The sequence below is a fragment of the Zalophus californianus genome, chromosome X (genome assembly GCF_009762305.2).
Source record: "Zalophus californianus isolate mZalCal1 chromosome X, mZalCal1.pri.v2, whole genome shotgun sequence".
Taxonomy (NCBI): domain Eukaryota; kingdom Metazoa; phylum Chordata; class Mammalia; order Carnivora; family Otariidae; genus Zalophus; species Zalophus californianus.
In genome coordinates this window covers 103681672-103708952 of record NC_045612.1, presented here as the reverse complement: position 1 = coordinate 103708952, position 27281 = coordinate 103681672, and the positions used below count along the sequence as shown (strand labels likewise).

At 46.0% G+C, this 27281-nt stretch overlaps 2 protein-coding genes and 1 pseudogene across 2 annotated transcripts; all 3 read left to right on the top strand.

Moving 5' to 3' along the window:
* Positions 1-3120: 3120 nt before the first annotated feature.
* MAGEB3 (MAGE family member B3) lies at positions 3121-6911 on the top strand. Its single transcript, XM_027608547.1, has 2 exons — positions 3121-3197; positions 5312-6911. The coding sequence occupies exon 2, from the start codon at positions 5365-5367 to the stop codon at positions 6433-6435; it is 1071 nt and encodes a 356-aa protein (XP_027464348.1). The 5' UTR covers positions 3121-3197; positions 5312-5364; the 3' UTR covers positions 6436-6911.
* An 8828-nt stretch (positions 6912-15739) lies between these two features.
* Positions 15740-16746, top strand: LOC113930340 (annotated as a pseudogene).
* A 3866-nt stretch (positions 16747-20612) lies between these two features.
* LOC113930865 (melanoma-associated antigen B1-like) lies at positions 20613-23592 on the top strand. Its single transcript, XM_027608438.1, has 2 exons — positions 20613-20718; positions 21930-23592. Exon 2 carries the CDS (start codon positions 21986-21988, stop codon positions 23012-23014), a length of 1029 nt encoding a protein of 342 aa, XP_027464239.1. The 5' UTR covers positions 20613-20718; positions 21930-21985; the 3' UTR covers positions 23015-23592.
* The last annotated feature ends 3689 nt before the right edge of the window (positions 23593-27281 follow it).

The following is a 27281-nucleotide window of genomic DNA, read 5'->3' as shown; positions in this document are numbered from 1 at the left end:
TATAGCATCTATAGATAACAATGTCATACTGGATATTTAAAAGTTTTCTGAGAGGGTAGATATGTTAATTGTTACTGTATTCCTGAAAAATAATAAAAAGGGCAGGAGAAAACTTTTGGAGGGAATGGGTATGTTTATGGCATTGGTTCGTGGTGGTGGTTCACAGGTGCATACTTACCTTCAAGCTCATCAAGTTGTATACATTAAATGTGTACAGCTTTTGGTATGTCAATCATACCTCAATAAAGTTTTTAAAGAAGCAGACATTTTGTCTTATTTGGGGTTGTAGCCTCAGCACAGTGCCTAGTATACAGTAGGCACTTTATATATATTTAATCATTAAGGGAAAAGAAAGAAAGTGTAAGTAAGGAAAAGATTGTCAATTCTTGGTTTGCCTAATTCCTTCTAGTGTTTCTTCTCATAAAAGAAGAAGTTATATACATGGACTTGCTTAGATTATTTAGGTGTGTAAGAGAAATGAAATGTTGGTGAGTTAGACCTCATGCTCACTCTCACTTATTTCCAGTCCTTAAGTGGGAATGAGCTCTTTGGAAGGCTTTGGGCTAGTACTAGGGATGCTTTAAAAACAACAACAACAAAAAAAAAAAACTCAAAACAGCAACAACAAGTTCTAGCCCCTGCCCATTGAATTTTAGAGTCTGGATGCTGCTATCATATAAAAAGAGATGGTGATATATTCTCTGTGATTGAAAGAACAAGTAAAAAGGGGGGGAGGGGTTTGAAGAGGGGAGGAAGCTTGAGTTGAAAGCAGTCAAGTACCAAAGTCCTGGGACAGGGCCGTGTGGAGCTTTAGGAAACTGCATGCCCTTCAGCGAGGGGCAATTTCAAGTGAGATTGCATGGTGGGCTAGATGAGGTTTATGGGAGCGGTGAGCAGGGGCCAGGCCCTCAGATGGAGGGCCTCAGAGATGAAAAACTAAGCCTGCAATGGAAGTTTGTCCTTAACATATTCTTTGGGATTGTGGCTAAACCACAATCTTGCCCAGTGCATCTGAACACAGTGTACAGACTAGATGTTCTATATATGTCATCACCAGGAACTTCTGAGCAATAGGGGTTCTACTTCTTTGAGGTGGGTGTCCAGAACCCACTGGACTGGCCCTCTTTACCCTGGACTGGGGGAGCCATAGACCACTCTGTCGAAAGAGCACTCAGTTACTTTATCTTGTGTGTAATTTGGCAAAGTCTGGGTTTTTGCTGATGGTTAAATGAATGAAAATAATGGTGATTTAGATGGAAGGGCAGCTGGAAGTTAGGGAAAATATTGGTCATTGACAAAAATTCTGAGAACTTTAAGTTGTATCCAACTGAGAAATTCTCTCCCACAAACACACTGTATATTATATCCTCTAATGAGGATATATTACATAATTGACATCGCTAAACAGCACTGTGGTTGATTGTGATTTCTTTGTCTTGGAGTTTGGTAATATGCTCAAGCTTGCAGGGCTAGTAAGTGACAGGGCTGGGACTAGACTCCTGGTCTGAATTCCTCTCGAACACACCATCATTCCACTCTTCTCTGCCTAAAGCAAACCTTGTGTTCCTTAATACTCCAAACTACCTCAGGGGGCAAAATAAGGATTCTGTGTGCAGAGAACTGGATTGAAATACATAGCCACAGCAGTCAGGAATACCACAGTAAATCAAAGGCATGAACAAAGAGGAGACACAGATAATATTCATTGACAATATGACGATCTACATATGCAGTGGCAGATACCCTCAAGATTGGGGAATCACGAAATCAACCTGGAAAACTCCTTCCTGCTGGGAAGTAAATCAACTAAAACAGAAGTCACCCAAGAGGCTCACTCTGACTACTGAAAAAAAGGCTAGATCAGCATCATTTTTCTTTGACAGTCCACCTCTCTCTTGGGTCCCCTGTCTTACGTTGTGGTTTTCCTATCTCACATCAAGTCAGGGACAAGAACCTGCAAGATTTGCATTAGGGACACTGCTCCAGTTTGCGTGGATGTGGAGTTTCCCAGTACTTTGATTTGAGAGACAGGACCCCCATGAATGAAGACTGGGGAGACAACCACCCCACATTATAGGGGGTCATTCAGAGACCTGCCAAACCTGCTCTCAGGCCTAGAATGCCTAGGCAAGGCAATCAGAGTGGGCATCCCCTCTTCTACTCCTCAGAGTTCTCAGCAAGGTCAAAGTCTTAGCCTAAGGAGAATGGTCACACTTCAGTAGAGGGAGGATCCTGGGTTGGATAGGTATCAAGTCGAGGTCCCTGGGTGATGAATGTGGGGACCACTGACTCCAGAACAGTGGTGTTCCAAAGAGACTTGACTCTGCTGTCCGCCTCTCAGGACCCAAACATCCCTGGCGTAATGTGGCTCACTCTTCCACCTCTCAGGAAGGAGCAGCCCTTGATCCCAGCAGGGTAACCTCATGTCAGACAGGATGGAATCACACAACTGGCCAGGAGCAAGGTCAGGTCCCTGAGTGAGTAAAGAGGACATTGCTAGACCCACAGATGAGGGGGCTTTACAAACCCTCGCCCCCATTCTTAGTCGTGAGAGGCTTCAGGCAGAGCTACAAGGGCGAGAAGCCTTTTTATTTCTGCCTGGTGAGTCTCAGGGAGGGAAGGGTCTTGTCTAACAGGATGGGCCCCATTTCTACAGAGGGTTCGGAGTCAAGGTGAGAACACTCAGTGCTGATGAGAGAATCTCTTCCCAAAAGACGGAGGCTCACAGAGTCCTGTCCCTTTTTTCAAGCCTCTGGGGCCCCAGGCAAAGTTAAGTCAGAAGCAGTGCACCCTGACTCCTCACAAGGGACTCGGGAAGGTGAGGGCTTGCCTTGGGGGCTGGCTGACTGGGGTCCGTAGTGGGAGGAATCCCAAGTTCGTGGGATCTCAGTGTTTTGAAGTTGGTGGTCCCCAGGTCCTCACTCAGAGTCCTCACTCAGTCAAGGTCCTCACCTTGGTATCTGTCAGAACCTGATAGGTGAGGACCCTGAATGAGGACCTAGGGACAACCAACTTCAGAACACTGCAATCCCACAGAGCCTAGTCCTTGCGGTCAGCCCTCAGAACCCCCGGCGGTCATAACCGGATGTGATTCAACTGAACTTCCGCTTGGAGACGGGGGTTGGGAGACACATCAACCAGTGGCCATAGCGTTTGTTCTGTCAAGGGTGGATGTCCAAGACTTCACTGAAGTCAAGGTGAGGACCTGCATGTGAAGTGAAGGGACCACTCCCCCTCCTATAACAAAGGTGGCCCCACAAAGTACTGCCCCTGGGGTCGGCAGTGGAAGGTACTGGCACGGCTGCTAGGCTGAGTTCTGCCTGGAAAGTCTTAGGGAGGAAGGCCTTGGTCTAATAGAGTAGCCCTGATTCTGCAGATGAAGGAAACATAGGCCCTGACAACCACCACCCTCCACTCCCCGAGAGCTCCTGGAAGTGAAGGCTTTGTTTGGACCTTGGTGAACTCAAATTTAGTGGAGGGAGGAGTCTCAGGCTCTGATAGATACCAAAAGGAATACCCTAAGTGAGAACCTAGGGACCACTGACTCCAGAACAGTGGGGTCTCTCAGAGCCCTGCCCCTGCTTTCAGCCCTTAGAGACCCTGGGCAGTTGTGGCCGGATATGACTCATCCTTACTTCCAATTCAGTTTCCAGGAATTGAAGACATTTGTCTGTGGGTGAGGCCTCTGGCCCCCTGAGAGTGAGTTCTCAGGACTAGTCTGGAGTCAAGATGAGGACCTTGTGTGGGGACTGAGGGGACCATCCAGATCCATAACCCATGAGGCCCCACTAAGTCTCACTACTGCTGTTGGCAGAGCTATCAGACTTTCTGCCTGGAAAGTCTCACGTAGGGAGGGCCTTGGTCTAAGGGAGCAGCCTGGGTCCTGCAGATGGAGGAGACCTAGGCCCTGTCTGCAGTGAAAATGAGGTCCCTGAGTGCTAATGAGGGGTCTCTTCCCAGTTAGGGAAAGCAGCATCCCTGAACTTATTTCTTTTTTTTTTTTTTTTTTAAGATTTTATTTATTTGACAGAGAGAGAGATAGAAGAGCACAAGCAGAGGGAATGGCAGAGGGAGAGGGAGAAGCAGGCTCTGCACTGAGCAGGGAGCCCGATACGGGACTCGATCCCAGGACCCTGGGATCATGACCTGAGCCGAAGGCAGACGCTCAACCATCTGAGCCACCCAGGCGCCCCCTGAACTTATTTCTGGAGGCTCTAGGTGGGAGTAGTCCTATATGGAGGACACTGTCTTTCCCCTCTAGAGACTCGGAATTTAAGGATTTGCTCTGAGCCAGGGGACCTAAGTCCTACCAGTGTATTGGAGGCAGGAGTCCTAAGTCCTACCTGTAGTTAAGGTCAGAGACCTGAGTGAGGACTAAGGGGAGCATCAACTCTAAAAAGTGTGTCTCATAAATTCTGACCCTTCTCTCAGCCCTGAGAAAACACCGAATATTTCTTAGGCTGAGGCACCCACCTCATTTCTGTCTGGAGAGTACCAGAGAGGTGAGGCTGTTGGACTAATTATGCAGCCCCAATTTTGCAGAGGGAGGAGACCCAGGGCTTCACAGAAGTCAGAGTGAGGACCCTGAATGAAGAGTGATGGTACTCACCCCCCAGAAAGCCCCCGCCCTTGTCTGCAGCACTAAGGAGCCCAGGCATGGATGTCAGGGGTGTGTGAACTCTACTTTATTTTTGATGGCATCAGGTTGGTGAGAACCTTTGTTTGAGGGGAAAGACATGAGATCAGCAGAGGAAGGTGTCCCAGGCCCTACCTGGAGCCAAGGTGAGGACCCTGAATGAGGACTGAGAACCCCAATGACTCTAGAACAGAGAATCCCACAGAACTGTCAGCAGTTGGTGGCAGTAGTGGGCTGAGCCAGCAGTAATGGGCCGAGGTGCCCCTTTAGTTCCTCTTGAGGGGTCCCAAGAAGTTGAGGACCTGGGTTTGAGATGTAAATTTAGAGCAGCACAGAGGAGGGGGCCCAGGCCCTGCCAAAAGTTGATATGATGGTCCTGAATGTGAACTGAAAGGATCCTCATACTCCAGAGTAGAGAGGATCCCACAAGGACTAGACCTGCCACCGCTGCTCTCAACCCCAGTAAGCACCAAGCAGGGCTGGCAGGCTGCAGCCTGAGGCTCCCTTTAATTATTTCCACAGGATTCTCAGAGTACAGGTTGATCATAACAGGAGCTCTGTGGTTTCCTAGAGCCGTGCCCTCACGGAAACCTGCAGAGGTGGCCTTGGTTAAAGCCAAGGTGGTCTCTCCTTGTGGAAGGTGCTCCCTTTCATCCTCTCTTCTCTCATGCCCAGATCACCTGCTGTCCTACCCACACTCCTACTTGCTGTCCCTGGCCACACTCATCATGCCTCGGGGACAGAAGAGTAAACTTCACACCCATGAGAAACACCACCAAGCCCAAGGTGGGATCCAGCATCGGAGGACTGCTCAGGCCACTGCAGCCAAGGAGAAAGAATTCCCCTCCTTGGTCCCTCCTCCCTTGAGTGTTCTTCCTCACAGAGAGCCTGCAGCTAGGTCACGTAACACTCTCGAGACGTCTCAGAGAGCCCTATCCACCAAGTCTGCAGGTGTTTCTCCCACAAGATCATACAAAGGAGCCAACTGTAAAATTGAGAAAAAGCAAAGTTCCTCCCAGGCCCCACTCACCACTGTGCAGTCTCAAGGAGACCCTCTAACCGAAACAACGGGTGTTTTGGTGCAGTTCCTGATGCACATGTACAAAAGGAAAAAGCTCATCACAAAAGCCAATATGCTGAAGATTGTCAATAAAAAGTACAAAAATTGCTTCCCTGAGATCCTCAGAAGAGCCTCTTTCAGCTTGGAAGTGGTTTTTGGTGTTGACTTAAAGGAAGTCGATTCTACCAAGCATTCCTATACCCTGGTCAGCAAGATGGACCTCCCCAACAATGGGACTGTAAGCCGTGGCAGAGGATTCCCCAAGACCGGTCTCCTGATGAATATCCTGGGTGTGATCTTCATGAAGGGCAACTGTGCCACTGAAGAGAACATCTGGGAGTTCCTGAATAAGATGAGAGTCTATGCGGGGAAGAGGCACTTCATATTTGGGGAGCCCAGGAAGCTCATCACCCAAGATTTGGTGAAGCTTAAGTACCTGGAGTACCGCCAGGTGGCCAACAGTGATCCCGCACGCTATGAGTTCCTGTGGGGCCCTCGAGCCCACGCCGAGACCAGCAAGATGAAAGTGCTAGAGTTTTGGGCCAAGATTAATCATACCGTCCCCAGTGCCTTCCACTCTTGGTATGAAGAGGCTTTGCAAGATGAGGAAGAGCAAGTCAAAGCCACGGTTGCACTGCAAGCTGAGGCGGATGCCACGGCCAGTGAATATCCCAGGGAATGTCCAACAGTGCCTCCTACACCTAATGAAGTTGAGGTGGATTCTTCACATTGTGGCTGAAGAGAGCAGTCAGTGTTCTAAGGAGCGGAGGGCAGGGTGTGACTGAGAGAACACAACGTATAATACCTCTGTGCTCCTGTTCTGTATGGGTAATTTAGAGATTTATCAGCATTTTTATTTTTTGCTCTTCTTCAAACGTTGTTACTTTGAAATGAAGGCTTATCTAGCATTATAATCTAAATTTTTGAGTTACATTGGTCTTGCTTATTGTTATCAGGTTTAAGAGTTAAGAGTTTTGCTGTTTTATAAAACAAATTAGGAAAATTTCCATCTTATTTAGTAATCTGGTACAACATAACATGGCATTGGTGTATGCATTTCCTTGAAAACATGAAAAAAATAAGCACTAAAATATATGGAATCGATACAGAGGAAAAGAATAAGATGGTTGGTATTTGGCTTCCTAATCCCTTTTACTCTGTGTTTTAAAAAATTCTAAATAATAGTACATGCTTGACTAATTGAAGAATGTTGAATTAAACCTTAACGAATTAGACCCGATGCTTACGGGCTCATTTATTCCCCAAACATCGCCTGAGCATCTGCTCTTAGAAGGCTTCATGCTAGCACTGGGGGAGTTGAGAAAAAGACCGAGACGTTGACCATAAAATTATAGAGTCGAGAAGCATCTATCATATAAGGAAGAATGGTGATATTCATTCTAGACTGAAAGGACACGTGGAAGGATGGGATAAAACAGGAGAGAGGTGGTTCCAGATGAGAGCAGTTAAGTGTCATTGCCCTGCAGCAAGACAGCGTCGGGCCTTCGGAGACTGCAGGTACCTCACTGGGAGGTAATTCTAAGTTGGCTGCGTGGGGCTGTTATCATAGGGAGCAGAGGCCAGGCCCTCACATGGTGGGATTCAGAGTTGAAAGACTGAGCCCAGAATGGCAAACTGCCCTGACCAGTTACTTTGGGATGGTGGGAAGGCCAGAGAGAAATCACCCGAGGTGGGGATGGAACGTGTCCTGTGCTCTTGCCCCAGGACAGGTGAATGCAGTGTGCAAATTCGAGGTTTTATTTATATCATCTCCAGACAGTTTCTGAGAAATAAGGGTATACTCCTTTGGAGTGGATGCCCAGAATCCACTGGACTGGCACCCTTGGCCCTGGGGTGGGGGAGCCAGAGCCCACTCCACTAAAGCATCATTCAGATTAGGTTATCTTGTATGTCATTTTGCAAACTCCAGGCAAGGTCTAGATTTCTGTTGGTGGTTGAATGAGAGTCCGAGTGGTTTAGAAAGAAGGGCAGCTGAAAGGAAGGTATGTTTGGGGGCCTTGAAATATGTTTTAGGAGCTTTGTGTTGATCCACTAAGGAAGTCCACCTTATGCCGACATTGGATGACATACTTGAATGGGGAAATAATTACTTAGTGTTTCTTGCTAAGCACCATTTTGTCTGATAGAGTTTTCTTTGTTCTAGAGCACTGCATAGTTCCTGACATCCCCTGGATTAAAAATTAAATCTCATTGCAGTGAGTTGAAACTCCAGGGGACAAATTGATCATAATAAGAACTGGCACCCTTAAAGCTCAGTACAGCCCGGGCAATGTGCCATGCACATCTACGTGCATTATGAACATGCTACCAGTCCCCAAGACAGAGCCATCAAACCCATTTCACAGATGAAAAGACAGCCTCAAAGAGTTCAGTGTTGTGCCCAATTTCACATGGCTGCTAAGTGACAGGTTTGGAACCAGACCCCTGGCCTGAATTAGTCTGAAGCCCACACTTTTCTGCTCCTCCCAGCCTTAGGCTAACTTTATGTTCCTTATTTCCCCCTTCTCACTACTACAAAAATTGTCTCAGGTACTAAAAAGGACTTTGTGCCCAAGATACTGGATTAGAATACATAACCAGAGCAATTACCATATCAAAATAATTGAGAAGTGTGAATAAAGGAGAAAAAGAGATAATATTCAGTGACAATAGGATCATCTATATATCCAAAGTCAGGTAACCTCAAAAGATCAGGGGCTCACAAAATCATTTCGGATAGTCCCTTCCATAAAGAAAGTTACATCTATTCAAACAGAACTTATATAAAAAGCTAAGTCTGGTTGCTAAAGAGAAGAAATGAAGTGTTTTTTTTCCTTTGACAGCACATGTGTTCGGGGGTCTCTGCCTTGTGTTACAGCTCCCCTGTCTCACATCACTCCTGGGATAGGGACCCAGTCTCTGAAGGGTTTGCAGTAAGGAAAATGGTCAAGAGTTTGCAGGGACATGGCCTTTCCCAGGAAGCCTTCAATCAAGAAAGAGGAACCATAATGAAGATCCCTTTATAGTAGGACAGGGGCGAGCAACATGCCAGGCAAAGTTGTCAGTCTGAGCATCCCCTCACTTATTCCTCAGGGTTCTCCGGGACAGGTGAGTCCTGCCTTAAGAGGCAGCCTCAGGTCACTAGGGGGAGGACTCGAAGTCTCTGACACATATGAAGGTGAGGACTCTGAATGAGGCATGAAGAGAGCAGCCACCCAGAGCAGTGTGGCCCATAGACTCCTGACCCTGCTGTCAGCCCTCAGAGTCCCCAAACAGCCTTGGAATGATGTGGCTGAAACTGACTTCCACTTAACAGGTCAAAAATGTGAAGATCTTGGTCTGAGGTTGATTGACTCAGGTCAGTAGAGGTAAGATTTCCAAGGGGTGCTGGGAGGAAGGTGAGTACTCTGAAGCATTCAAGGGCCACCAAATCCACATCAGTGGAGACTCACAGAATCCTTCAAACTGTCATCAGAGCTCCGGGCATAAATGGCAGGCAGAGCTGGCCTCATATCCTCAGGGGTAACAGAAAAGTGGGGGAGGTCCCAGGTCAGCAGGGAGAGGAGTCTTGGGCCTTCACATAAGTCAGATTTAGGGTACTGAGTTAGAACCCTGAGTGGGATCACCATCATAGGGCCTCGTGCTGCCTGCCACGGCTGTCACTTGTGGAAGACCTTGGCAAGTGTGGCCAAATAAGGCCACCCTTGCCTCTTCCTTATTAGATCTCGGGGAGCTATAAGCCTTTCTCTGGGGAAATGTCCTCAGACCAAGAAAGAGAGGAACCTCGGGCCCTGCCAGGAGTCAAACCAAGTAAACTGAGTGAGGACCAAGGGGACAGCCTGTCCCTGAATAGATGGGAAAACAAACAGTCTGGCCCTGCCCTTGCACTCATGACTGAAAGCCCCAGGGGCAGGGTATGAGGCTGAGTGCCCCCAGCATCACTTGTTTGAAAAAACTGACTTCATTCTTTAAATACTTTTTTTAAAGATTTTATTTATTTATTTATGAGAGACAGAGAGAGAGAGAAGCAGAGGGAGAAGCAGGCTTCCCGAGAAGCAGGGAGCCCAATGCAGGACTCGATCCCAGGACCCCGGGATCATGACCTGAGCCGAAGGCAGACGCTTAACCATCTGAGCCACCCAGGCACCCTGACTTCATTCTTTAGAGCAATTTTAGGTTCACAGCAAAAGTGACCAAAAAGTACAGAGTTTCCATCTACCCTCTTCCCTGACACACACACAGCCTCCCCTACTTTCAGCATCCTGCAGAGAGTGGTCTATGTGCTACAGTCTCTCAACTTAGCCACATGTCATAAAGCTCATAGTTACATTAGGTTGATTCTTGGTGTTGTTAACATTCTGTCCGGTTTGTTTGACAAATCTTTGATGACTTGTATTCAGTTACAGTATACACAGTATACAGTATACATAGTAATTTCACTGCCCTAGAATCCTCTATGTTCTGTCTGTTCATCCCTCCCTTCCCGCCCCCCCCCCCAGAAACCACTGATCTTTTTACTTTTTCTGTAGTTTTGCCTTTTCCAGAATGTTGGAGAGTTGGGATCATGCAGTATGTAGCCTTTTCAGATTGGCTTATTTCACTTAGTAATACACATCTAAGGTTCCTCCATGCCTTTCCATGGTTTGATTAGCTCATTTCTTTTTAGCACTGAACAATACAGGCATACCTCAGACATACTGGGGGTCTGGTTCCAGACCAGGGCAATAAAGTGAGTATCACAATAAAGTGAGTTAGAAGAATTAGAAGCAACCCCTGATCCATTAAAGTTTGATCATGAGATTGCAACGATGCAGTCCCATCTTCAGGCTCCACATAATTCTAGTTCTCTTGCTCTCTCCACCACATCTGCCATTACTTCCTCCACTGAAGGCTTGAATCCTTCAAAGTCACCAAGGAGAGTTGGCATCAACTTTTTTCAAGCTCATATCCATACTGATATTTTGATCTCTTCCCATGAATCATGAATGTTCTTCATGGTATGTAGAATGGTGAATCCTTTGAGAAAGTTTTCAATCAACTTTGCCCAGATCCATCCAAGAAACCACTATCTATAGCAGCTATAGCCTTACAAAATATATTTCTTAAGCAATAAGAATTGAAAGTTGAAATAACTCCTTGATTTATGGGCTGCCGAGTGGATGTTGTGTCAGCAGGCATGAAAAGAACACTCATTGTCCATCTCCATCAGAGCTCTTGGGTGACCAGGCACATTGTCAATGAGCAGTCATATTTTGAGAGGAATCTTTTCTTCTGAGCAGGTCTCAAGAGTGGTCTTAAAATATTCAGAAACCCATGTTGTAAACAAATGTCCTGTCATACAAGCTTCGTTGTTCCTTCTATAGAGCACAAGCAGAGTAGATTTAGCATCATTCTTAAGGGCCCTAGGATTTGGGGGATGGGAAATGAGCACTGGCTTCAACTTCCAGCCACCAGCTGCATTAGCCCCTCACAAGAGTCTCGGCCTGTCCTTTGAAGTTTGAAGCCAGGCATTGACTTCTCTTATCTAGGTATGAAAGCCCTAGATAGTGTCTTCTTCCAGTATAAAGCTGTTTTATTTACACTGAAAATCTGCTGTTTAGTGCAGCCCTCTTCCTCAATGATCCTGGCTGGATCTTCCAGATACCTTGCTGCAGCTTCTCCATCAGCACTTGCTGCTTCACTGTGCACGATGATGTTATGGAAACTTTTTCCTTAAACCTCGTGAACCAACCTCTGCTGGCTTCAAGCTTTCCTTAGGCGGCTTCCTCGCCTCTCTCAGCCTTCATAAAATTGAGAGTCAGGGCCTTGCTCTGGATTAGGCTTTGGCTTAAGGGAATGTTGTAGCTGGTTTCCTCTTCCAGAGAGTCCAGACCACTCATACTTTCTCCCTATCAGCAAGAAGGCTGTTTCGCTTTCTTATCATTAGTATGTTCACTGGGGGAGCACTTTCAATTTTCTTCAAGAACTCTTCCTTTGCATTCATAGCCTGGATAACTGTTTGGTGCAAGAGGCTGAGCTTTTGTCCTTCTCGGCTTTGGACATGCCTTTCTCACTAAGCTTAATCATTTCTAGCTTTTGTTTTTGTTTTTGTTTTGTTTTGTTTTTTATTATGCTCAGTTAGCCAGGATATAGTACATCATTAGTTTTTGATATAATGTTCAATGATTCCTTAGTTGCATATAACACCCAGTGCTCATCACAATACCTGCCCTCCTCAATACCCATCACCGTGTTACTCCCTCCCCCTACCCCCTTTCCCTTCTGAAACCCTCAGTTTGTTTCCCAGGGTCCATAGTCTCTCATGGTTCATCTTCCTCTCTGATTTCTCCCCCTTCAGATTTCCCTCCCTTCCCTTGTGGTCCTCTGTACTATTGCTTATGTTCCACGTATGACTGAAACCATATGATAATTGTCTTTCTCTGCTTGACTTACTTCACTTAGCATAATCCCCTCCAGTTCCATCCATGTCGATGCAAATGGTGGGTATTCATCCTTTCTGATGGCTGAATAATATTCCGTTGTATATATGAACCACATCTTCCTTATCCATTCATCTGTTGAAGGACATCTTGGCTCTTTCCACAGTTTGGCTATTGTGGACATTGCTGCTATGAACATTGGGGTGCATGTGCCCCTTCTTTTCACTATGTCTATATCTTTGGGGTAAATACCTAGTAGTGCATTTGCTGGGTTGTACGGTAGCTCTATTTTTAACATCTTGAGGAAACTCCATACCGTTTTCCAGAGTGGCTGTACCAGTTTGCATTCCCACCAACAAGGTAAGAGGGTTCCCCTTTCTCCACATCCTTGCCAACATTTGTTGTTTCCTGTTTTGTTAATTTTTGCCATTCTAACTGGTGTAAGGTGGTATTTCATTATGGTTTTGATTTGTATTTCCCTGATGGCTAGTGATATTGAGCTTTTGAATTAAAGTGAGAGATGTAGGACTCTTCCTATTGCTTGAACATTTAGAGGCCACTACAGGGTTATTAGTTGGCCTCATTTCAACATTTTTGTGCCTCAGGGAACAGGGAGGCCTAAGGAGAGGGAAAGAGATGGGGAACAGCCGGTCAGTGGAGCAGTCAGACGCACACAGCATTTGTCACCTAAGTTCACCATCTTATATGGGTGCAATTTGTGGTGCCCCAGAAACAATTACAATAGTAACATCACAGATCATTGGTTACAGATGACCATAACAAATATAATAATAATGACAAAGTTTGAAATATTGCAAGAATTACCAAAATGTGACAGAGACACAAAGTGGGCACATGCTTTTGGAAAAATGGCACCAAGAGACTTTCTTGGGGCAGGGCTGCCACAAAACTTCAATTTGTAATAAATGCAATATGTGGGAAGTGCAGTAAAGTGAATCAATAAAACAAGGTAAGCCTGTATTCCATTGTTGGGATGTCATGGTTTATTTATCCATGTACTGGCCGAAGGACATCTTGGTTGCTTTCAAGTTTTGGCAACTATGAATAAAGCTGCTGTAAACATCCGTGTGAAGGTTTTTTTGAGGATATAAGTTTTCAACTCATTTGGGTAAATACCAAGAAGCATGATTGCTAGATAGTATAGTATGTTTAGTCGGGGTGTTTTTTTAAACACTTCATTGAGGTATGATTGACAGACCAAAAAGCTGTACATAGTTGATGTGTACAAATTGATGAGTTTGTAGATAAGTATGCACCCATGAAATTGTCACCACAATTTATGTTATGAAAATATCCATCACTTCCAAAAGTTTCCTCCTGCCTTATTTATTTATGTGTTATAAGAACACTCCCTATAAGATCTATCCTCTTAACAAAATTTTAAGTATACAAGACAGTATTGTTAACTCTAGGCTCTATGCTGTCCAGTAGACTTCTAGGATTTATTTATCTTGTATAACTGAAATTTTGTAAGATTTAATTAATACCCCTCCATTTCCTCCTCCTCCTAGCCCCTGGCAACCACCATTCCACTCTCTGCTGCTGTGAGTCTGTTTTAGATTCCTCATATAAGTGGTATCATGTAGTATTTGTCCTTCTCTGTCAGCTTCATTTCACTTAGCATAATGTCCTCTGTACTGTTGCAAATGGCAAGGTTTCCTCCATTTTAAGGGTGAATGATATTCCATTGTATGTATGTTTCACCCTTTCCTTATCCATCTGTCCTTCAATAGACATTTAGGCTGCTTAGCTATATGTCTTAGCTATTGTGAATAACACTGCAATGAACACGGGAGTGCAGATATATCTTCAAAATCCTGATTTCAATTCCTTTGGATATATACCCAAAAGTAGGATTGCTGAATCATATGGTAGTTCTATTTTTAATTTTTTGAGGAACCTCCATACTGTTTTCCAAGTGGCTGTACCAATTTACATTCCCACCAACCATGTAGAATATGTTTAGTGTAATAAAAAATTTCCAAACTGTTTTTGCAAAGTGACTGTACCATTTTGCATCCCCACCAGCAATGAATGAGAGTTCCTATTGCTCCATATCCTCACCAGTATTTGTTGTTGTCAGTACTTTGATTTTTGGCCGTTCTAAAAACCATGCAGTGGCATTTCATTTTTATTTTAATTTGCAAATTTCTAGTGATGTATTATGCTTAGTATCTTTTCATATGCTAATTTGCCATTTTATATCTCCTCCTTGATGAGGTATCTGTTCATATATTTTGCCCATTTTTTAACATTTATTCATGACCTGTTTTTTTTATTTTTTATTATTATGTTCACTTAGCCAACATATAGTACATCATTAGTTTTTGATGTAGTGTTCAACGATTCATTAGTTGCATATAACACCCAGTGTTCATCACAACACATGCCCTTCTTAATACCCATCACCTGCTTACCCCATCCCCCCACCCCCTCCCTTCTGTAACCCTCAGTTTGTTTCCTGGAGTCCAGGGTCTCTCATGGTTTGGCTCCCTCTCTGATTTCCTCCCATTCAGTTTTCCCTCCCTTCCGCTGTGGTCTTCCACACTATTCCTTATGTTCCACACATGAGTGAAACCATATGATAATTGTCTTTCTCTGCTTGACTTATTTCACTTAGCATAATTCCCTCAAGTTCCATCCATGTCGATGCAAATGGTGGGTATTCATCCTTTCCGATGTATTTTGCCCATTTTTTGGTTGGGTTGTTTGCTTTCTTCTTGTTGACTTTTAAGTGTTCTTTGTTTATTTTGGCTAACAGCCTTCATCAGATACGTCCTTTGCAAACATTTTCTCCCAGTCTGTGGCTCGTCTTCTTATTCTCTTGATGACTTTTTTGTAGAGCAGAAGCTTTAGTTTTAATGAAGTCTAGTTTATCAAGTATTTTTTTCATGGATCCCCATCACTTTTTATATCATGTCTAGAGGAGGTGAGATCCTTGGTCTGAGGGTCCAGTCACCAGTAAGCAGAAGGCATGTATGAGGGTTGGGGCAGTCCACAACCCTGTGTGGTGTCCAAATGAGGACCCTGAATGAGGACCCTGAATGGATACTTAGGACCTAGCAAGCCCAATACAGAGAGGTTCCCACAGAGCTATAAGCACTGAGTGCCTCCTGGTAAGGGTGGTGGCCTAAGGTGTCTTAGTCACTTCTTTCTCATGGGTCCCAGGGAGGTTTAAAGAATCAATCTCAGTGTAGCAGAGAGAAACGGTTCGAAGTCTTGCCAAAAGTTATTATAATAATTTGGAAGGTAAACATAGAGGACCCCTTGCCACGTTAGACCACATGTGGCCCCACTACCAGCCATGCTGTCACACTAGTCAGTAAAGGACAGGGCTGGCAGGCTATAGCCTAAGGCTCACTCTGTCTCCAGTAGCTTCTCGGGGCAGGCTGAAGGAGAACAGGAGCCTGTAGGTTCCTAGAGAGTGTCCTCAAGAAAACCTGCAGAGGTTAAAGCCAAGGGGAAATATCCCTGCTGTAGGTTCACACACCATCCCATTGTCCCTCCTCCAGGCGCCCTCATTGCCCACTGTCCGGCCTGCTGTTCATGAGCACGGAGTCATCATTCCTCAGTATCAGAAGAATAAGTTCAACAACACGAGAAATGCCACTAGGCCTGAGGTAAGAACCAGGATCTCGAGGGGGCTTAGGCCACTGCAGCAAAGAGTCCCCCCTCTCCTCCTCTGTTTTGGGGATGCTCCCTCAGATTGCCATATTGCTGGCATTGCTGGGAGCCTCAGAGATCCCTATCCACCATCATTACTTCTGCAGCTATTTCATGCATGAGGTCTGAACGAGGCGTCAAGAGCCACGATGAGAAAGTGCAAATTGCTCTGAAGCCCCAACCTCTGCTGAGAGCTCACTGGAACATTCCCTAACCAGGACGTGAGCATCTGGGCACACTTCCTGCTGGAGAAGCATGCAGTGAGGGCACCCATTATGCAGGCCGCACTGCTGATGGTTGTCAACAAAAGGTACAGGGAGCACTTCCCCGAGATCCTCAGGAGAACCTCTGAGCGCATGGAGCTGGTCTTTGGCCTAGAATTAAAGGAAGTCAAGCCAGGCAGTCACTCCTATACCCTCGTCAGCAGCCTAGACCTCACCAGTGATGGCAGTGTGAGCAGCGCCTGGGACTTTCCTAAGAATGGGCTTCTCATGCCTCTCCTCGGTGTGATCTTCTTGAGTAGCAACTGCGCCTCTGAGGAGGACATCTGAGAATTCCTAAATGCGTTTGGCAATCTGTGTCGAGATGAGGCATTTAATCTTTGGGGAGCTCAGGAAGCTCATCACAGAAGATTTGGTGCAGGAAAGGTACCTGGAGTACCGCCACGTGGCCAACAGTGATCCTCCACGCTACGAGTTCCTGTGGGGCTCGAGAGCCCACACTGAGACCAGCAAGATTAGAGTCCTGGAGTTTTTGCTAAGGTCATGGCCTTCCCATTCCATTATGAAGAGGCTCTGCGAGATGAGGAAGAGCTAGCCCAAGCCCAAGCCACAGCTGGGGCTGCCTCTACTACCAAGGCCGGTGCACCTACCCAGGCCGCCCACCCCACCCAGCTGCTCCTCTCGTCCCTAGACCAGGCTAAGGCAGATTCTTCGCTTTGTGGTTAACAAAGGCAGTCAGTTGGCTAACTAGTGGAGGGCCCAGGTGGGGTGCATAGGAACACAAAGTGTAACATACTTGTGTTCCTGTACAACACATAAATTGGAGATGTATCTTTTTCTTCCTATTTTAAATGGCTTTCCTTTCAGTTACAGGTTTATTTAGCTTCAGAATCCAAGTTGATGAATGGCATGGGTCATATATTTCTTGGAGTTTATCAAGTTGAAAAATAAGAATTTTAGTATTTTGTAAAACAAATTGAAACCCTTGAATCGTTTCTTGTCATTCAGAACTAGGTAACATTTAATTTAATATTCTTTCATTGCCCAAATATTAATTTAGCCCTTGCTCTTTGGAAGGCTCCTGGCTAGTACTGGGGATAATAAGAAAAATAGGCCCAACCCCTGCCTACGAAACTGTGGAGTGTAAGAGCAGCTCTCATATAAAAAATAGGTGGTGAGATACTCCCTAAGATAAGATGGAAAGGACTAGTAAAAACAAGGGGTAAAAAGGAGGGAGGGGACCTCCAGATGAGGAGTTCTAGTGTAAAATGCCCCAAGGCAAGGCAGATTGAGCCTTTGGCCAGCTGAAAGCCCTGTGATGGGGAGTAATTTTTTTAAAAAATTTATTTGTTGTAGAGAGAGAGAGAGAGAGCACAAGCAGGGGGAGTGGCAGGCAGAGGCAGAGGGAGAAGCAGCTTCTCCGCTGAGCAGGGAGCCCGATGCAGGGCTCAATCCCAGGACCCTGGGATCATGACCCGAGCCGAAGGCAGACGCTTAACGACTGAGCCATGTAGGCACCCATGATGGGAAGTAATTTTAAGTTAGCCGTATGGTGGGCTAAAGGTGGCTGTGGAACTGGTGAGCCAGGTGGTGGGTCTCTGAGTTGAGAGATTTAAGTCTGGAATGGAAAACTACCTTTAACAGTTTGGGATTGTGAATAAATCAGGATCTCCACCCAGGGCACGGATGGAATATGTCCTATGCTTCCCAACACAGGTGAACACAGAGCACAAACTAGGTGTTTTACACAAACCATCTCCAGGGAGTTTCTGAGACATAAGGGCGGTACTCTTTTGAGGTTGGAAACTCAGAAGCCACTGTGCAGGTACTCTTTCCTGTAAACTGGGGAGTCAGAACCCATTTTATCAAAAGAGCATTCAAATTCTGTGTTACTGTTTTTGTTTTGTTTTGTTTTTTTTACTTGGCTTCTAATTCTGCAAAGTCTAAAAGAGGTATAGATTTTAGGTGATGGTGAAATTAGTGAAGATAGGGGTGCTTTGGGTAAAAGGGCAGAGGAGAGGAAATAATTAATCTTTGAATCCAATTCTAGAGGATCTGAGTTGCATTCAGCTGGAAAAAACTCCCCCATGCTCGAAATATTATTTATTGGGGAGGGATTTACTTTAGTGTCTCTGTAAGCAGCACTTTGGACTGATTTGGTGTTCCATGTCCTAGAGTGGCATATATTCTCTGATATCTACTAGATTAAAACAAATATTCTATCAGGGTGGGTGGTATCCTCTGGGGTCAAAATAATCATAGCCATAATAATAACAGGCATTGTGTAAAGTCTCAGTGCATTCCAGGCATCTTTCCAGGTGCTCTATGTACATTAACCATGGTCCACCAGGCCCTGTGAGACAGGATCTAACAAACCTTCTTCACAGATGCAGAGCCTGAGGACCACAGAACTTGCTAATGCACCCAGTTCAAAGAGCTAATAAGTGATAGGGCTAGGCCTAGACCCTTGGTCTGAATCTGTCCAGAGCTCATACTTTTCCACTCCTCCCAGCCTGAGGCTGACCATCAATCACTTAATTCACTTTCTTCTACCACTCCAAAATGTATCTCAAGCCGATAAAAAGGACTCTGTGACCAAAACATTGGATTGGAATACATAACCAGTGTGATAAGAATACCAAAATAAATCAGAGATGTGAATAAAGGAGAGAACGAGACAGTGACAGTATGATCATCTACATGTGTAAAGTCAGATATCCTCCAAAGATCAGGGGTTCACAAAATCATCTGGCTCCATCCTTCTCTGTAAAAAGTGAATCTTTTATGTCGATGCTAATGGTGGGTATTCATCCTTTCTGATGGCTGAGTAATATTCCATTGTATATATGGACCACATCTTTATCCATTCCTCTGTTGAAGGACATCTCGGCTCCTTCCACAGTTTGGCTATTGCGGGCATTGCTGCTATGAACATTGGGGGGCAGGTGCCTCTTCTTTTCACTGCATCTGTATCTTTGGGGTAAATACCCAGTAGTGCAATTCCTGGGTCATAGGTGAAATAAGTCAAGGAGAGAAAGACAGTTATCATATGGTTACGCTTATATGTGGAACATAAGGAACAGCGTGGAGGACATTAGGAGAAGGAAGGGAAAAATGAAGGGGGGATTCAGAGGGGGAGACGAACCCTGAGAGACTATGGACTCCAGGAAACAAACTAAGGGTTTCGAAGGGGAGGGGGGTGGGGGATGGGTTAGCCCGGTGATGGGTATTAAGGAGGGCGCACGTATTGCATGGAGCACTGGGTGTTATATGCAAACAATGAATCATGGATCACTACATTAAAAATGAATGATGTATTGTATGGTGACTAACATAACATAAAAAAAAAAGTAAATCTTTTAGAGCTATCCTAAGTGTGGCTGGTGAAGAGAAGGAATATATCAGCTTTTTTTTTTTTTTTTTCCTCAGACACCACAACACCTGTCCTGGGCTCCCTGATGTATGCTGCACTTTCCTAATCTTACATCAGTCTTGGCACATGGACTCATTTTCTGCAAGATTTGCAGTAGAGAAACTGGTCTAGTGTTCGCACGTACACGTTGTTTCCCAGGAAGCCTTTAATCAAGACACTGGCCAAGATGAGGACCCCCATGAATGAGTACTGAGAAGACAACTACCCCAACATACTGGGGTCATCCAAAGACCTAAGGATGGTGACCTTAGCTCAGTAGAAGGAGTCCCAGGCTCTGAAAGATATGGTGAGGACCATGAATGAGAAATGATGGAAGGACCCAGCCAGAACAGCAAGGTCCTATAGTATCGCATCCCTGCTGTCTTTTGGGAGACACCCAAGGACCATGATCAGATGAGGATCACCCTCACTTCCAACTTGGAATTCTCAGGAAAGGAGGACCTACAGGTAAGATGAGCAGCTACAGGAAAGCACAGAATGAAGTTACATGATCGGTCATCTGTCAAGGTGAAGACCCAAGAGTAGCACCCACAGCATAAAAGGAGGTCCCACAACATCTCCTCTGCTGTCATCCCTGGGAAGCCCTGGGCAGAGCTGATTTCAGCCTGGAAAGTCTCAGGAAGGTGAGGGCCTCCGTTTAATGGAAGCTGCCTCAGTTTTGCAGAGGGAGGGACCTGGGCCCTAACAGGAATTCATGTGAAGACCATGAGTGTTATCAGGGGACGCCCAAAGCAGAGGGGGCTAAATAGAATCCTGTACCATTCTTAGCCTTGGGGGACCCAGAAGAGCTCTGAGGAGTCCCCTCATTCTGCCTGGTGAGTCTCAGGGAAGGAATGGCCTCATCTAGCAGGATGGTCCCAGCTCCGCAGGGGGAGAAGTCTCGACCATAGCTAGAGTCAAGGTGTGGACCCTCAATGCAAGTGAATCTCTCCTGAAAGGGGGAGGTTCACAGAGCCCGCCCCCCCTTATGAGGCTTGTGCGGCTCAGGAAGGAGTACCCCCGAGCGGCAGGACCAGAGATTCCCCTCTAGGGACTCAGGAGGGTGGGGGCCCTGAGGGCTGGCCGGCTTGGGCCGGCAGAGGGAGGAGCCACAAGCGCTGGCGTCCCACAGAGCCCCGCCCACCCCTGCTTTCAGCCCCCGGAGACCCCGGTGCCGCCGCCCCCGGATGCGGATCTCCTGACTTCCGTTCTGGGCGGGACCTCGACCGCTGGGCGCAGCGGTTCGTTGGGCGGCGGATGGTTCCCCGGACCGGTCTAAAGTCAAGGTGAGGACCCTGGGGGGGGACTGAAGAGACTATTTCCCCCCCATAACGAAGTTGGGCCCCCGAACCTGCCCCTTCGGTCGGGCTCTGGGAGGTTCCAGCGGACTGGCTGGCCGAGCAATTCCATTGTCCTCAGGGCGGCCTCAGGAGGCGAGGGCCTTTGTCTAAAGGGGGCCACCCCACTCCTGATGGCAGCCCTGAAATTTGGGAGTATTTCAGGCTGAGATAACCCCTCATTTCTGCCTAGGGGGTGACTCAGGTAGAGAAAGGCCTTTATCTAAAGGAGGCAGCCCCATGAGCAGAAGGAGGAGTTTTGGCCCTAAAGGAGTAAAGGTAGGACCGTCAGTGCTAATAAGGGCCCCTCTCCTCAAAATAGGGAACTGCACAGAACAGCCCCCGGCTCTCATATCTGGGAGTCCCCAGGGGAGGTACCCAAATGTGCAGCACAGTGACTTCTAGCTACTCTGGGGCCTTTGCTTTTAGGCTTGTAGACTCAGGTAGATGGAGAAATCCCAATCCTAGCTGCAGTCGAGGTCAAAGTCCTGAATGAGGTCTGAGGGAGCCACTGCCTCCAGAACAGTGGGGTTGAAGGGTCTCGCCCCTGCTGTTAGCAGGCATAGGCCTCAGTCAGCTCACTCTGGCTGTCAACTCAGGTCCCAGAAATGCGAGGACCTTTGTCTAAGGGTCATGGCCTCAAATCAGCAGAGGGCAGAGCCCCAGGAAGGGTTTGGAGTCAAAGGGAAGATCCTGAGTAAGGAAATGGAGACCACTCAATACCCAATTGAAAGAGTAGCCTAGGGATGCCTGGGTGGCTTAGTCGGTGAACCGTCTGCCTTCCACTCAGGTTGTGATCCCGGGGTCCTGAGATCAAGTCCCGAATCGGGCTCCTTACTCAGTGGAGAGTCTGCTTCTCCCTCTCTCTCTGCCTTTCCCCCCAACTCACATTCTCACTCACTCTGCTCTCTCTCAAATCAATCAATAAATAATCTTAAAAAAAAGAGTAGCCCATGATGCCACCCCTGCTGTTAGTCCTGGGAGTCCTAGGAGTACCCTGACTTCCTCCATTGGGTTCTCAGGAGACAGGCTGACCAAGAGCAAGAGCCCTGTTGGGGCTTAGCGCCGTGCCCTCACAGATATCTGCAAAGGTGGCTTCTTAAAAGCCAGGGTGGTCTCTCCCTGCTGAGGTGCTCCCACTCTCATCTTTCCCGCTCCAGGTACCAACATCTCCCGCCCTCCTGTCCACTCTTGTGCCCATTGCCCTGACCCAGTCATGCCTCGGGGCCAGAAGAGTAAGCTCCGTGCCCGTGAGAAACGCCGCCAGGCCCGAGGTGAGCCCCAGGGCCTTGGGGGTACTCAAGCCACTGCAGCAAATGTTGAAGAGTCCCCCAACTCTCCTGTTTCTGGGGATACTCCCCCGAGTTCCCCTGCTGCTGGCGCTTCCCAGGAGCCTCAGGGATCCCCAGCCACTAGCTCTCCTGCTGCAGGTGTTTCATGCCAGAGATCTAATGTAGGTGCCAAGAGCCAAGTTCGGAAAAATAAAAATTCCTCTCAGGCCCCAACTTCCCCTGAGAGTACTCACAACGATCTTCTAACCAGGAAGGTGGGGATGTTGATGCAGTTCCTGCTAGAAAAGCATAAAATGAGGGCACCCATTTTGAAGGCAGACATGCTGAAGATCATCAACAAAAGGTACAGGGAGGACTTTCCTGACATCCTCCGGAAAGCCTCCGAGCGCATGGAGCTGGTCTTTGGCCTAGAATTAAAGGAAGTCAAGCCAGGCGGTCACTCCTATATCCTGGTCAGCAGCCTAGACCTCACCAGTGATGGCAGTGTGAGCAGCCCCGGGGGTTTTCCTGAGAATGGGCTTCTCATGCCTCTCCTCGGTGTGATCTTCTTGAGTGGCAACCGTACCTCTGAGGAAGATATCTGGGAATTCCTGAATGTTTTGGGTATCTGTGATGGAAGGAGGCATTTAGTCTTTGGGGAGCCCAGGAAGCTCATCACCCAAGATTTGGTGCAGGAAAAGTACCTGGAATACCGCCAGGTGGCCAACAGTGATCCTCCACGCTACGAGTTCCTGTGGGGCCCCAGGGCCCACGCTGAGACCAGCAAGATGAAAGTCCTAGAGTTTCTGGCCAGGATCTATGATACCGTCCCCAGTGCCTTCCCATTCCATTATGAAGAGGCTCTGCGAGATGAGGAAGAGCGAGCCCGAGCCCGAGCTGCAGCTGGGGCTGCCTCTACTACCAAGGCCGGTGCACGTTCCCGGGCCAAGTCCAGCCGCTCCTCTCGTCCCTAGACAGGGCTGAGGCAGATTCTTCGCTTTGTTGTTGAGGAGGGCTGCCAACTTTGAAGTAGTGAGAGGCTAAGGTGGGGTTGGCGAGGCCATAATATATTTATCTTCTTTGTTTTCCTGTTATACATTGGTAGCTTACAAATGTAGTTCCTTTCAATAGAATGTTTGTTTAGATTCAGAATCCAAGTCTATAAATGACATGGATCACACATTGCTGTCAGATTAGATTTAAGAGTAAGAGTAGTTTTGGTGTTGTGTAATAAAGCCTGAAAATCCTTGCATCTTCTTTGGCTTCCAGAACAACATAATATGGCTTTGGAATGGGGATTTTCTTAAGAGTAAGAGTTTTGATGTTATGTAATAAAGCCTGAAAATCCTTGCATCTTCTTTGGCTTCCAGAACAACATAATATGGCTTTAGAATGGGGATTTTTCTTGGAAATATGAAAGAACTAGCAAAAATATAGCTGTGGTTTTAAAATAGAAACGAAGTAAAATGTAGTTAAATATTAGTTTGTTCTAGTCATTTTTGTCTTCCTCTCTGTAAAATTCAAGGATATATACCTGAATGTCCTTAACTTATTCAAGAATGCAGATAAAATTAAATAGTAATAAGTTACATTCCTTGCTCTATGCCCCATTTATTCTTATCATTAATTGAGCATCTGGTCTTTGGAAGGTTGTATGTTAGTAGTGATGATGCTAAGGATAAAGAAGACCCTGCACGTAGATTTTTAGAGCGTAAGAGCAGTTATATATAAGGACAATGGTGTGATGAACTCCAACATGTAAGACAAGTTTGAAAAAAAGCAATGAGGAAGGGGGGCAAGTGAGAGCAGTGATGTATAAATTCTCTGAAGCAGGACACTTGGCGGTCTCCTCAGTGGCATAGCTGCCATTCAGGAAGACAGCACTGCAGTCTCTGACATCTCCTGGACAAAAAAAAAAAAATTCTCAGAGATGAGGGTAGTTCCTTCTGGTGTGAAAAAAAGCATAATAATAACTACCATTTGTTAAAGACCCAATAATTGTCAGTCACTGTGCCAGGTGCTTCACATACATTACGTGTGTTCCAGCAGTCCTACAGGACAGGGCTTCTCCAACCCACTTGGCAGATGAAGAATTTGAAATAGTCTCAAGTTCGCATAGCTGATGAAGTGACAGAACCAGGAGTAGAGTCTGGTCTGGTTCCTCTGGAACCCATGCTGTTCCACTCCTCACAGCCCGAGGCCAACCTCGTGTCTCTTAATTCCTTTCTCTTCTCACTATTCCATGATGGCTCTCAGGCAATGAAAGAAGGACCCTGTGGCTGAAGTACTAAAAGCAGGCCTAAAGAAGGAAGGTGCAAATGAAAATCAAGGACAAGTTGGGGATTGTCCATGGGGTTCATTTTCCTAGGATCCTCCCGCCCCTCGCCCCAGGGTCCCTTGAGAGCTGGCGCTGCCCTGGTCCCAGCACTTGTGTGCAGTCCTGGCACTTCCCTGCATGATAGCTCCCTCCCCTGGGACCTTCCCAGTAGCCCTCATGACCAAACTGGGACCTGGCCCGTTGGCCAGCTCTCCTGTGTGTCCTGCTCTGGAGGCTGCCCCTGCTCCTGGTGGCACACAGAGCCACTATCCCCCGCCCTCCCCTGACTTAGAGCATTGCAACTCTCAGCAGCTCTCATCCCTCCCCCTGGCCCCCCTCTGACAGCAATTGCCCTTCTGTGTAATTCTGACAGGTTTAGACACCTCCCCATCTCCCCTGGGTGCCTCCACTTCACTCTCAAAGTTGTGTGTGTGTGTTTTGCCAAATCAGCTATTAACATAAACTCTGATTTGACATGGAATCTATAAGGCCTTTGTTTATAACTGAGGCTGGAGAGGCCTTTTTTGGGAAACAACCTGATATTTGCAGTAGGATTTTAATGGAATATCTTACTTGAAAGTGGCCACTGAATCCACACACTGATGAGTGAGCTTAACTAAGTGCTCAAGAACCAAAGCCTCCCTCCTAAGTGGTAGATGAGGAAGGACTGAGGAAATCACTGCATAAGCAAATGTCTACTGAGGCTGAATTTCTAAAAACCCATCTTGGAGTCCTTAACAGATGTGCTGACTTTCAATAAAAAGGAAAAAGTATTCACCATTCTTCCGGTGAATCTTGTCTGTATCTGTCCCAGGGAAATGCTGGTGCTTAATGGCACCTCTTCAGGTATTCAGGCAAGCTCAGTCATGTGGTGGGTAGCTATGATTTTGACCATGCGCCAAAAGGTAGGAGAAAATCCTCAGCCTACTGAGATTATACAGGTTATTGCAAATGGTCATGCAGAAAAGGTGCTGTTGAGGGACAAGGGGTAAGCCCTCCCTGCTAAGAATTACAGGGTCCTTTTGAAAATTAGATATAATCCTATATTTGAAAACTCTGTCACATTGTATGCAGTAGAAAAATAATTGATGAATTTCAGGGTAAATTTGGCCTTCTCAGAAACCCCTCCAAGAAGGGAACGGGTCGTTGTTAACCACCAATTGCAGGAGTTGCTCTTCATGGAGCACCTACAATGTGGGAGGGATTCCATCCCCAGTCCACTTATAGTTGGGAAAGGTCATATGACTAACCCCTACCACTGATACATGAGTAGAGGCATGTTTGTCACCTCCAGGCCAAGGCACATGAAAGCCAGTGTGCTACTTCCGTGCTCTCTCTTCCATTCAGCGGCAAACATGGGGAGCCCATGTGAGATGATGGAGACAGCCTGGATCTCTGGGTCACCTGACAGCAGTGAGTCTCTGCCAAACCCCAACAGGTTTTATGTACATAAGAAAGCTCTTGTGTTAAGCCACTCAAATTTCAGGTTTTCTCTGTTGCATCAGTAACTTTATCTGAGGAATACACAACTGCTTTTTCTGTTGTTGGGCTCATTTAAACATTTGTCATTAGACAAAGCTTTACATTAGACAAAGCTAATAGTAGTGTAATTCTTGTTACACAAAGTTCTAACACAGGTCAGTCACAGTCTCCCCCGACCCTTAGAACTTTCCTCCAAATTTCAACCCCATTTTCAAAAGTAACCACAATGAACAGTCTGGTGTGTGTCATTTTAAAGCTGATTTGAGGCTTTTTCATACATAGATGTACTGTAAAAATATAGTTTTTAGGCATACATAGGCAACAGTGTGCCTATTGTTCTGTAACTTGCTCTTATAACTCAATGAAGTAAATACAGGATCTTTCCATGACAGCTCATATAAGACCTGCCTCACTTTCTAAAAGTGCTGTATCACCATTAGAAAAAGTTTTGGCCATCCCTGTCTCTGGTCCTGGCAAGCGACAGCAAGAAGCAGAGTTACCTCAGCCAGCCTGCAGATCCATGGGAATGAATGGCTGTTGGGTTAAGATGCTGAGTTTTGTGGCTGTCCGTCAGGCACAAGAAGTTTACCAATAGGTACCTGAACGGTTAGCAGTGGTTACAAGCCATTTATGTTTGAGTTTTTTATCTTTGTTTTCTATAGGTAGCATGTATTATTCTTAAAAATATTTTGAAAGGTTAAGAAAAACTTCAGAAGGCACGAGAAATTCCAATTGTAGATGTTAGAGAAATCTTTAAAATGGGAAAAATATGGAAGAAGGACTGGAGCACATTGGAAATGCTACGTACTCAGAGCCTCGTTTTCATGCATATTTTATATTTTAAGTGATTTTTAAACTTAATTCTTCCAAGCTGAAACATTTTATAATTATTAGCCTCATAAGATGTTTCATCTTTATTTATACAAATATTTGGAATCTATGATTAGATGTGTGCATTTGGGTCAGTTGGACTTCCATTATTATGCATCAGTGCACTTTTGGAATTTGACATTCTCCTTTTTCAAATAAAATGCATATATACCTGGCACAGCTTCCTACTTGATTCTACTATTGTGCCTTACGTAAAATGACATTTAGTTTGCTTCTCCTTGGTTAGAATCAATAATGTAAGTCGTATTTATGTCCTGAAATAATATGTATTTCTTGTCTAGCCACGTTGTAGGTTAAATAGGCTGTAGGATCTGGCCTGGGAAACTAATCACCCTTTGTTAATTCTTTGCAGTCAGGAAAGGGCAGCCGGAATTCTAAACAATCAACTTTAGAACTAAATATATAGGATAAAAGTTGTTTAGAAATTGAGATGTCTTACACTAAGGGGAAAATATTAATACTGCCCTTCTTGCAAAACAAATGGCGAACTCAGGCAAAGACAACTCAATCAGCATTTGTATCATCATCTCAAGATTTCAAGTCAAAGTACG

Bases quoted from the DNA above. Each gene is read 5' to 3' on its own strand.
- MAGEB3 (XM_027608547.1), top strand. From the start codon at position 5,365: ATGCCTCGGGGACAGAAGAGTAAACTTCACACCCATGAGAAACACCAC.
- LOC113930865 (XM_027608438.1), top strand. From the start codon at position 21,986: ATGCCTCGGGGCCAGAAGAGTAAGCTCCGTGCCCGTGAGAAACGCCGC.